The following is a 12389-nucleotide window of genomic DNA, read 5'->3' as shown; positions in this document are numbered from 1 at the left end:
ACTCCAGCCTGGGTGACACAGTGAGACTCTCTCAAGGAAAAAAAAAAAAAAAGAAAGAAAGGTAATATTTGGGGTATGTTCGGTTAAATAAAATGTATTATTAAAAATGACATATGTGGTTCTCATTTGTTGACTGAGTCACATTTCTATAGAACAGTGCTGATGTAGAGCAATGGAAATGCCTACGCATGGCTTGTCAGAGTATAAATTAATATGATCACCTTGGTAAACAATTTGCCATCATCTTATAAAATTTGGCCACACAACTATACTATGACCTAGCAGCTCTCCTGTGGCATTCATCCTAGAGAAAATCTGATACATGTGCAACAGGAGACATACACAAAATTGTTCACAGCTGTATGGTTCATAATAGTAAAAAACCAGAAGCAGTACAGTACAATCAGGGTCCGAAGAAAAAATAAATGAGTTATGCTACAGTAACTGAATGGAATAGTAATGAAAATGAATAGATGGCAGCTACTCACAGCAGCATGGATGAATTCTAGAAGTGCAATCTTGAGTGAAAACAGCAAACTATACAAAACCACATTAAACATGCTACCACTTTTATAAATTTCAAAAATAACAAAAACTGGCCGGGTGTGGTGGCTCACGCTGTAATCTCAGCACTTTGGGAGGCCGAGGCAGGTGAATCACGAGATCAGGAGATCGAGACCATCCTGTCTAACACAGTGAAATCCCGTCTCTACTAAAAATACAAAAAATTAGCCAGGCGTGGTGGCGGGCGCCTGTAGTCCCAGCTACTCGGGAGGCTGAGGCAGGAGAATGGCCTGAACCTGGGAGGCGGAGCTTGCAGTGAGCCGAGATCGCACCACTGCACTCCAGCCTGGGTGACAGAGCAAGACTCTGCCTCAAAAAACAAACAAACAAACAAAAAACAAACTAAACACTGTATTGTATAGGAGTTCAAAAACGGTAAAGGGAGCAGAGCACATTCAAGGAGCTTCAGGGGAACTGTACATGCTCTATTTCTTCCGCTGGATGGTGAGGTTCATGAGTTGGCTCATTTTTTGTGTCCCAAAAAGACACGACTTACAGTTACCTGCTGCCTTCAAAAACAAAAAGCTCCTAGTCAGAGCTGCTTAATGCAAATGAGGAAAAGCTAGATGTAGTGACGTGAGGAATATGTTATCACTAAGAAAGTGAAGACACCAAGTGTGGACTGCTTTTTCACGAACCTCTGTTATGAGAGTGAGGACAGTTAGGTAGTAGATCTGAGGTAGCACAGGGATTAGGGAGAGCTTATCTTTAAAACAGAAGGCGCTTGTGTACAGATAAATACTGAGGAGAGGAGCTCTGCTTCTGGTGGACTGGAATATTTTCGGTCAACCTTCCTGCTAAGTAAAACTACATATAACTGCACAAAATACACTTTTGAAAAATCTGTTTGGAGGAGTTATAGAGCTATCAAAGGAAGAAAGAACTTCAGGACAAATATCTGGGAGAAAGGAAAATTCAAAGAAATGGGCACAGCAAGTGGAATCTGCCAATCAGGCAAGCAGATTCCAAGAAGGTGAGGCGCTACTTTGGAAGCACTCGCAGGCTTCAGGCGGGGGACAAACACTGAACATTGGAAACTACCAAAGAGGAGGAGGTTTGGTAAACACCCAGGCTTTGGTAAGAACACCACAGAGCTACATTCTAGCAGTAAGTGTGAAATATAGACCAGCCCTCACAGGACTTCAAACCATTTGAGTCTCTGTGAGGATTTAAGATGACGCATGATTCCTATCACCTCTAGCACAGATGCCTGCAAAGACCCGAAGGAAAATCTTTCTAGGAAATATAGTATCGTCCAAAGCCTCGAATTCTCTCTATACTATTTCCTATATAATACCCAGCATGTAATTTTTTTACAAAAAGGCAAATTAGAGGACAAGATAGGTTTAAAATGAAACAACAGACAATGGAAATAGACCCACAGGGTTACTAAATAATGGAGTTACCAAACACACCTTCTAAATGAACTTGGGTAATACGTTTAAGACACAAAAGACAAGTTTTGAGAATTTCAGCAGAGATTTGAAAGACATAAAAGAGAACCCACTGATAATTCTAGAACTAAAAAACACAATAAATAATATTAAGAAGTTAATGGCTGTACTTAATAGCAGACAGACCTGAAGTGACTAAAAAAGAGGACAGAAGAAAATATTCAGACTAAAAACAAGGAGAGAAAAAAGAACAAAAGACACAGAAGTATTGTCAAACCCAGATGGGGCATAGTGATAAGGTCTAATGCCTTTGCAATTTGAGTTTGATCATGTAAGGAGAAGGGGAAAATGTCACAACCAATGTTAAATGACAAAATTAAAATCCTCCAAAACTAACAAAGCCCCTAAGATACAAATCCAAGAAGCACTCACAACAAGCAGAGATGGCCAGATCATTATACCTATGCACACCATCGTTAGGTTTCTGAATGGGAATATAAACTCTTAAAAGCAGTTTGGCAAGAAAAACGTATAAGCTTAAAAGGAGGAAAAATAGAACTGGCAGCTGTCTTTTGCTCAGAAACAATGGAGGGCAAAAGACAAAAAACCACATATTCAAAATGCTGAAGAAAAAACCTACTGACATAGAATTTGATAACCGGCAAAAGAATCACTCATAAGTAAGGTCTAAATAAAGACATTTTCAGACAAGTACAAAGTAAGAAAATTTGTCACTACAAAGCATGCAATAAAAGAAATGATGAAGAGAATACTTCATCAAAGGAAATTAATTCCATCGGAAACTCCTAAGTGAAATAAAAAATAAAGTATAGAATACGTGAGTAAATATAATCAATGATCTAAGGCTCTATATCAAAAACCTAGAAAAAGAACAGTAAATTAAACCAAAAAGTATACAGGAGAAAACTATTTTTAAAAAATCAGTGAATCAAAAAGAAAACAAATAAAAATTAAACCAAAAGTTATTTTTAAATTTAAAAACTGATAAACCAAGAAAGGCCAATTAAAAAAAGTGAAAAAGAAAGCACAAATTACCAAAATCAGAATTGAAAAAGGAGATATCACTACAGATCCTACAAACACTGGAAAAGATAGTAAGATGATATTGTGAATAACGTTATGTCAATAAACTTGAAACTTATCAATAATAACAGTCCTGGCCAGGTGCAGTGGTTCACACCTGTCATCCCAGTACTTACGGAGGCGGAGGCAGGTGGATCACCTGAGATTGGGAGTTTGAGACCAGCCTGACTAACATGGAGAAACTCTGTCTCTACTACAAATACAAAAATAGCTGGGCATAGTGGCACATGCCTGTAATCTCAGCTACTTGGGAGGCTGAGGCAGGAGAATTACTTGAACCCGGAAGACAGAGGTTGCAGTGAGCCGAGATCACACCTTCGCACTCCAGCCTGGCCAACAAGAACGAAACTCTGTCTCAAAATAATAATAATAACAACAGTCCTTCACAAACTCTCCCAAAGTTTGGTATACTTCCTAATTCTTTTAATGAGATCAATATAACACTGATACAAAAACTTCATAAAGTCATTAAAAAATGTCTCTTCCTTCCTATTCTCTGATAGTGTTTGTAGAATATTATTATTATTTCTAATGTTTGGAAGACTTTACCTATGAAGACATCTGAGCCTAGACTTTTCTTCACGTGAAAGTTTTATTACAGATTTAGTTCTATTCTGATATTTAAATTTCCCCTGTATTATTTTCAGCAAGTTGTGTTTTTATAGAGTAGTTATTTTGTCCACTTCAAATGTATTGGCATAAAGTTTATAATATCTTCTTATTAAAAAGTTATAGACAAAATATTGGCAAATCAAATCCAAGAATATATCACATCATGATGAAGTGGTGTTTACCCCAAGAATGAAAAGTTGATTTAACATTTACAAATCAATCAGTATAATTCTTGTCTGATCAGAAAAAGGAGAAAGGTCACATATTGTCTCAATAGATGCAGAAAAGGGCATTTGTTTACATTCAACTGCCATTACCAATAAAAACTGTCAGCAAATCAGGATAGAAGGAAACATCTTCAGTGTGATAAAGGGTATCTACAATAACAATGCAGCCAATATAATACTTAATTGTAAAATAGCGAATGCTTTCTCCTTGAGGTTGGGCTGGTTTGGGTAGGTGTACCAGTCAGGATAGGCGTGGGTACACGGTGGTAATGAGCAGCCCCAAATCTCAGTGACTTAAGATAGCAAAAAGCAGTAGCTCACACCTGTAATCTCAGCACTTTGGTAGGCTGAGGTGGGAGGACTGCTTACACACAGGAATCCAAGATCAGCATGGGCAACATAAACCCCAAAACCCCAGCTCTACAATTAGCAGCTGGGCATGGTGGCTCATGCCTGTAATCCCAGAACTTTGGGAGGCCAAGTGGGCAGATTACCTGAGGTCAGGAGTTCGAGACCAGCCTGGCCAACATGGTGAAACCCCATCTCTACCAAAAATACAAAAATTATCTGGGCATGGTGGCACCTCCCTGTAATCCCAGGTACTGGAGAGGCTGAGGCACGAGAATCACTTGAACCTGGGAGGCAGAGGTTGCAGTGAGCTGCTACCACGCCACTGCACTCCAGCCTGGGAGACAGAGAGAGAGAGAGAGACTCTGTATCAAAAAATAAATAAATAAAATAAATTAAAAATAAATAAATAAACCAGCAGGGCATGGTAGTGCGTTCCTGTGGTCTACTTTGTAGGCTGACATGGGAGGACTGCTTGAGCCGGGGAGGTTGGGGCTGCAGTGAGTCACGATCACACCACTGCACTCCAGCTGGGCACCAGACTGAGACCCTGTCTCAAAAACAAACAACAAAACAAAACCAAAAAAAGATGGCAAAAGAGTCTGTCCCACTCATGCCATATCTCACTGCAGGCTGGCTAGTAGTGAGTGTGATCTCTGATCCATGTTCTCACTCTGGGAACCAGACTGAAATAAGTTCCACCATGTAGATCACTGTGGTTGCTCCAAGACAGAGTGATATAAAGTGACACTCACTAGGTCTTCAATACTTTCTCCAAGACATGACACATATCATCTCTACTCAAATGGACCAAAACAAGTCACATGGTCTCACATAACTTCAAGGGGACAAGGAGGTATAATTTTGTGTGTGTGTATGAAAGTACAGGGGAACAGGATGTTGGTGAACAGTGATAATGTTCCCACATTCAAACAGGATAATGTCCCGCCTTGAAAGAATGAGATATTTATATTGATGACTTCACAGATGGAGCACTTGTGGGAGATGAAGCAGAGGCCAAAATCTTCAATGTATAAGGGTACTCCGAGGAGGTCACAAAAATCAAGGACTGAGAAGAGGAAGACTCCAGGACTGCTAACAACATTGACATCCATGTTTTCCTTGGTTGGCTCCAGCTAAGGGAATGACCTCAGTCTAACAGAGTCTGTTTTTCTCTTCTTAGGTAATTCAGGTCTGCCTTAACCAGAAATTCTCCTCTGGTATCCTAAACTATGTGTCCTCACTGTTCTCTAAACTAGAATATCCTTCTAGGGTGTTAGGACCCTCAACGTTCCTTGTAGAACAGTTTCTTCATCTCAGTCTGCCATTTCTCAAAGTCCAGATTTTAGCTAAGGGTGTAATGCTAAGAATATCTGTTTCTTCCCATTCTCCCGGAAAAATGCCTAGGCTCAGCACCAGATTATGCTGTTTGATCCTGCTAAAATACTATCCTTTATCTCTTGAGGCGTTTAAACCCTTCCCTCAAGACTCAACATAAATCCTGCCTCTATCCTAACACCTATTCACTTCAGCTCATACTGTTGAAAAGCCAACCCCCGAGCTCTAGGCCCCTTTGCGATCCCACAAAGCAGGAATTTTGTCTTACCTAGAAAGGAGCAGGCAAAAGCTTTGCCTTCTCTCTCACTGGGAAGAGAGGTGACATCCCGAGTCATGATATGCAACAGTCAGAAATCATCACGGGCTGCCATTTAGCTGTGTCCTATCTCTTTTTGGGAATTTCTTATGAGTTCTCTGTGCACCATGATTAAGAGCCACCAAGCTACTGGCAGTGTAGGGTCCACTCTGAAAAACCAGTTCTCTGCTCAAGCAAGTCTCAGGGTCAAAATTGAAGGACAAGAGTAGGAAGGCCATTCTGGTCTCAAATCCAAGGCATAGTCTCCAATGACTTTACTGAAAATAAATCAGTTTGTTTCTCAACAGCTTCAGAACCCAAAGGAATGCAAGAAATTGGCCCCCAATAAGTGACTGTTTTCATCTTCCATTCAACAGATGGCCGCTCTATGCCCTCGTTGGCCTTATTCTAGGCCTTGCAGATACAAAGGTGGAAAACAACTGAGTGCTGTTCTTTAGGAGGTTGTAGTCTAGTGCAAAAGGTGGACGTGGAATCAAATGATTAAGTAGGATACGCCAAAGGGTCCCAGCCTGTGCTCCAAGGAACACAATAACAACAGGTGTGGGGGATGAATGTTTTTTCTTTCTATCTGCCTGCCCAGCATCCACTTGCCCTTTTTCCGCTGATACTCCAATATCCCTTGGGAAAATTCTTCACATAGACCCTTATTCCAAATGCCTCAAGTGGAGCTGACGCTACCGCCTGAATCTAAAAGTAGGCATGTGACCCAGTCCAGCTGATTAGAGCCTCAAATCTCCCTACTCACAGTAACTGATTCAAGAATACCCAAGGCTCAATTAGAGCCCATCAAAGGCTCTATTTTTCTGCAATAGAAAATGGGACATTTTCTGCAACTACTACGAGAAAGATACTCTCTTTTCCATACTCAGAGTTCTGGAGCTATCGACATGGAGGCTGTGGGAGCCCCGTGAAGAGACAGTCTGCCTGAGAATAAAGCACAGAATCCAGGAATGAAGATTCTTGATATTATAGGGAGCCTGGTTCCAGCCTTGGCTGATGAGATCGACACCTTCATTCATTCACTCATTCATTTATTCAACAAAAAATTACCAGACATCTGTTATGTTACAGGTGTTATTTTAGGCCTTAGGGATATAGAAGTGAATAAACTATGTAAAACCCCTACCTCAAGGAGCTTGCAATTCCTTAGGAAGAAACAATCACATAAGATCCCTCTACTGAAGGCAGTGGTCCTCAACCTTTTTGGCACCAGGGATCAGTTTCATGGAAGACAAATTTTCTATGGACAGAGGGAGGACAGTTTCAGGACGAAACCGTTCCACCTGAGATCATCAGGCACTGGTTAGATTCTCGTAAGGAGTGCACAACCTAGATCCCTCACATGCGCAGTTCACAGTAGGATTTGCACTCCCACCAGAACCTAATGCTGCTGCTGATCTGATAGGAGGCAGAACTCAGGGGTTAATGCTCCCTCACTCGCCACTCACCTTCTGCTGACGGCCCAGTTCCTACAGACCACGGACTGATACCAGTCTGTGGCCCAGGGGTTGGGGATCCCTGATTTAAGGTACTTGCACTGAGTGGAGAAAAACAGACAATAACCAAGAAAATAAGTAAAATAAATATTATGATAGATGGTGATAATTGCCACCAAAAAAAAAAAAATACAGCAAGGAAAAGGATTTGGAATGACATTTTAAGTAGGGTGATCGATGAGGGTCTAATGAGTCAATAACATTTTCCTGGAGACCTGAAGGAAATGAGAGTGGACTGTCAGGGAGATGCCCTCGGGCAAGAGGGGCAGGTGCCAGGGCTATGGTGTGAGGATGCAGGGCATGTTGGACAAACAGGAAGGAGGCAGGTGAGCCGGGAGAGACAGAGGAAGGTACAGTCTCAGAGGGTAGCCGTGGTGGGCATCCATAAGGACTTCAGCTTTTATTTTCTCAATGATGCAAATTGTGCCTAGGGCTGGAAGGAGGATTTGAGGGTGGACTGAGCAGAGCAGAGGACTGATCTGGCCCATGGCATATTTTAACAGGATCAATCTGTCTGCTGCATTGAGGGGACAGTGACAGGAGTAAGGACAGACCATTTAAGGACTTAGGGAGGTGACTATAATAATCCAAACAAGAGCTATGACCACGGCTTGGACAAGAATGGTAATGATGGAGAAGGCAAGAAATGGCCAGAGCCAATTTATTCCCCTAAAAGCACTTTGTCAGCTCGGGCAACAGAGTGAGACCTTGACTCTAAAAATAAAAAATTTAAAAAAAATTAAAAATTAGCCAGGCATAATGGTACAAGCCTATTGTCCCAGCTACTTGGGAGACTGAGACGGAAGGACTCCTTGAGCCTGGGAAGTTGAGGCTGCAGTGAGCTAAGATCCCACCACTGCCCTCCAGCCTGAGTGACAGAGTGAGACCTTTTGTTTTTTAAAAAACAACAAAAGCACTTAATGTTGCTTTTCCATCATTTGCAACTGGAGGAGGCTCAGCTAACATGCCCTATTTCACCAAATCTTAGACGACATCCACAGTAAAGCCACCATTATTTTATGCAACACTTTGAAGAAAAGCAACTGCCAATTAATCTGTGGCATGATCCTGTCTCTGCTTATTATATATCATGTGAGCGTGAACAGCTGTGACCACTTGCACACAATGAATTAAACTTTAGCCTAAAGAATGTGGATGATGGTCCTGTCACAATTACACAATGGCAAATATTTAGCTGTGGTTTAGCTTCAAAGTATTTAAATCAGACTTGTTCTGGTCAGGCAGGTGTTTACATCTTCAACCTTCAACCAGGCAATGACTAGGTTTGGGAGAGCTTGTTTGTTCACTGGACCATGTCACTCCCTGCTTAAAACCCTTCAGTGACTCCAAAATGCCTATAAGATCAAGTCCAAACACCTGACCATGGCCACTGGGCCCTTTAAGGCCGGCCAGGCATTCAGGGTTCATTTTTTATGCCTTCCAGCTTCATACTCCACAGTGCAGGAGTACTAAGCTCCCTCAATGCCCCTACATGAGCCAGGCTTACTCTTTACCATCTGCCTTTGCACATACTCTTCCCTTCCTCTGAAACGTCCTTCCTCCTTCTATCAGCCACTTCTTCCCCCCAGGTAACTCCTGCCATTTCTGCAAGATGCCAGTCTAAAAGAGGAGGCCTTTTCAGATCCCTCCTCCCCACTCTGAGTTAGGGACCCTCCTCCAGGATATCAGCATCACCTGAGCTCACCCACGTCAGGGCACTTACACACCCTGTGTTGTCCTGGTGGTTTACTTGCGCTGGGAGCAAATTGTTAACAAATTGCTAACAATTTGTTAACAAGTTAACACTTGCCTTCATTCTCCTCATATTCCTAGTCCCCAGCACAGGGGTGGGTGCAGAAAATATGAACAGTAAATGCCTACTAAATAAATGAGTCGGTTGGTGGCAAGTAATACTGTTTTACCTGTACAAGGAAATGTGTGAGAGATATACTGGCAAAATCAAACAAGTTAACGTTTCATTGGGCTGGAAGATGGCAAAATGAGGAGAGCCCTAACCTTATATATATATATATATTTTTTTTTTTTTTTTTGAGACAGAGCTTAATTCTTGGTGCCCAGGCTAGAGTGCAATGGTGCGATCTCAGTTCACTACAACCTCCGCCCCCCGGGTTCAAGGAATTCTCCTGCCTCAGCCTCCCAAGAAGCTGGGATTACAGGTTCCTGCCAACATGCCCGGCTAATTTTTGATTTTTAGTAGAGACAGGGTTTCACCATGTTGGTCAGGCAGGCCTCTCCTGACCTCAGGTGATCTGCCCACCTCAGCCTCCCAAAGTGCTGGGATTACATGCGTGAGCCACCATGCCCGGCCTCCTAACCTTGTATTTTAACAAGCACCAAAATAGGCAGTTAACCTTAGGCCCGATCTGCTTATAGAATAAGGAACAGGAAAATCAAAAGGTTGGCTACACCAGAGATAACTATTTTGCCAATGAATATTTTCAAGCTGGGGATAAAAGACAAAGACGGTTTTCAATATAAGGGTGGCAAATTTCCTCTATAAATAAAAGAGAAAGATGCTAGGAAAATTAGCAAAAGCATGACCTTTGACCCAGGCTAGAACCACAAACCCCTGCAATTGAGGGTGATGCTGCATAGTGTTCAAACTCTTATTGCGACATGCAAGAGCCTCCATCACCTTTGTGCCCACCTCTCCTCTGTCCAAAACTGGCTCCTTACCTGCATGTGCTCCAGACTAAAGACCAGGAAAAGCTGGGGCCTCTCAGTGCCCCCAAGACCCTGCACTGGTTTCTCAAAGCCCTTATCACCATGGATGGTCATTCAGGGCCATTCGCCTAGGAATTCCTTTAAGGAAGGCTCTCTTGGGCCTGACACAGCAGGTGCTCCCTTAACCTTGACTGTGTTCATCTATCTTTTTGAGAAGGGTTCTCCAAGCAGGCACGTGAGTAGCACTGACAGCCCTGGGAGTTCTAGAAGCTATCCATGATGTACGCACATAGCCAATGCCCTGGGTAATGATGACAGGCACAGCTTTCAAAGCAGACTGTCCTGCCTCAAGCCCAGCTCTACTTCTTACCAGCAGTGACCAGGACAGCCCCCTTTCTAAGGCAGCCACCTCAAGGGGCATGAAAAGGACTGAGTGAACACTGCGTGCTAGCATGGCTGGAACATAGTAAGTGCTATGTCTCAGCTCTTATCTGGGGCACAGTGGAGACTGGCGAGTCAGCACAGTAGGAAACCAGCTTTGAGAGGCAGAGGGCTCTTAACAGATAACGGCACAGCTCGGTACTGCTTGCATTTATAAGGCAATTTTCACGTGGATTACTAGTGGTTAAGCTTCAAACAACCCTATAAAGTAGCAAGTGGTATCATAACTTACATTTCATAGATGAGGGGACTAATGTTTCAGAGAGGTGAAGTAAGTTTTCCAGGGACACGCTGCACTGAAAAGAGGGTTCTGCTAGTCCAATACTGAGCTCTATGGACCTGAACTGCAAGGACCCAGCCAGGAAGTTGAGATGCGGTTGGAGAGCCTACACCACTTCTGCGCCAGGGAGGCTGCCCAGAGCAGGACGGAACCACAGAGTTTAGCAAAGTTTCCCTGGGCTGTCCTGGGTGACTGAAGAGAGCTGCATCCAACAGGCCCTTGCACGAGACCAAATGCGTCGTGGGCGCGCGCACACACACACACACACACACACACACACACGGTGCAATCCGCTCCCCCAGGCCACCTCCGTCAGCCTCAGGCTCTCAAAGAAATCTCGGTTTCCTGGGGAGCCCGAGCCTAGAAACATCCAGACTAGTCTCCGAAGTCAACTCCTCCCTTCCACACCCCCAAGTGCAGGTTTCCGGTTCAACTCTGAAGCCGCCTCCCCAGTCCCGCGCTAAGGCACCGTCCCGACCACTAAACGGCACGAGGTACCTAGGAGTTGCCTCAGCAGAAGCGCCACGCCTGGCACGGGGTCGGGCACACACTGCCTTCGCTGGGCGAAGTGGCCGTGCCTGGGTCCCCGCGCCGGGCAGCATGCGGTGCCCCGCAGGGCTCGGCCGAGTGTGGTGGAGGGAGGGGATGCCTGGCCCCTGCCCGAGCGGGGCGGCGCGAGGCGGGAAGTCGCACCCCTGGCCCTCTTACCTTCCTCATTCTCGTCAAACACTGGGGGCTTGTGGGAGTGGTTCCCGCCCATATTCCGCCGTTGCTACCGCTGCTACATGCCCGGCCGCTGGGAAGCCGGATGCGGGATGTGGGACGCGCGCAGAGATGCGGGATGCCGGGGGCGCGCCCAGTCCAGGTTGTAGCCGCGCGCGGAGCCCGAGGGGGCCGAGCGCTGTGCAGGGGCGGGGACTGCGTTCCCCTTCTCCTGGGCGCCCCTCGGAATGCGCTCGCCGGGACCCCGCGCCCGCCGCGTCCTCTGCCGTGCCCCGCCTCGGGCTGCGCTCGCAGGTCCGTACTCCGGTGCCCGCCCGGGAACCCGGGAGCTCCTGGCGCCGGGGCCAACGTGCGGCGCTCCTCGCCGGCTACAGCGGGCGGGAGACGCGAGGCGGCGCGGAAGGAGGGGAAGGAGGGGAAGGAGCGGGGGAGGAGGGGACGGGCGAAAGCAGCACGCAGTGGGCGGTGGCAGGGCGGAAGGAGCTGAGAAAGGGATCGGCCCAGAGGAATCTGAATCCCTGCTCGGCCCTCCGTCGGTAGGGAACTCGGTCCCTCCAGGCAGTAAGCGGTTTGTCAGCACCCACTATGGCCAGGCCCCGGCTACGCGCTTTGTTAGCACCATCCCACATCCGCCTCCAACAACCCAGCAGTAAGAAAGCATCGTTCATATTTTAGAGCGCGGTAGACGGACGTCCAGAAGTAAAGGGGCTCTTAGGTCTGTGGTTAGTCGGCCCTGGCTGCGAAGTGAGTCCCAGGACTCCCCGCTAGGCTGTATTTGCCCATTCGTATTGGGACGGGCAATGGAGTGTCTGCTGGCTCTCCAACTGACGCTGTTCCTCTTAAGATTTTTCTCAGTGTTTA

General features: G+C 45.3%; 1 protein-coding gene across 10 annotated transcripts in view; it reads right to left on the bottom strand.

Moving 5' to 3' along the window:
* LOC105483926 (serine/threonine kinase 32B) overlaps positions 1-11949 on the bottom strand; it is a 408729-nt gene extending 396780 nt beyond the window's left edge. For 2 of the 10 annotated variants that reach the window (XM_071093883.1, XM_071093889.1), the window contains exon 1: positions 11514-11949. In XM_071093883.1, the coding sequence (XP_070949984.1) occupies positions 11514-11565 (52 nt within the window). In that variant the 5' untranslated portion in view covers positions 11566-11949. Of the gene's footprint in view, positions 1-11303; positions 11328-11513 lie in introns of those variants that run through there. The other 8 variants (XM_071093886.1, XM_071093884.1, XM_071093890.1 and 5 more) reach the window with 5 other exon arrangements.
* Positions 11950-12389: the final 440 nt, after the last annotated feature.

The sequence above is a fragment of the Macaca nemestrina genome, chromosome 3 (assembly GCF_043159975.1).
Source record: "Macaca nemestrina isolate mMacNem1 chromosome 3, mMacNem.hap1, whole genome shotgun sequence".
In the NCBI taxonomy this organism is placed as follows: domain Eukaryota; kingdom Metazoa; phylum Chordata; class Mammalia; order Primates; family Cercopithecidae; genus Macaca; species Macaca nemestrina.
Note: the sequence above shows the minus strand (reverse complement) of the source record. Positions and strands in the feature narration are given on the sequence as shown.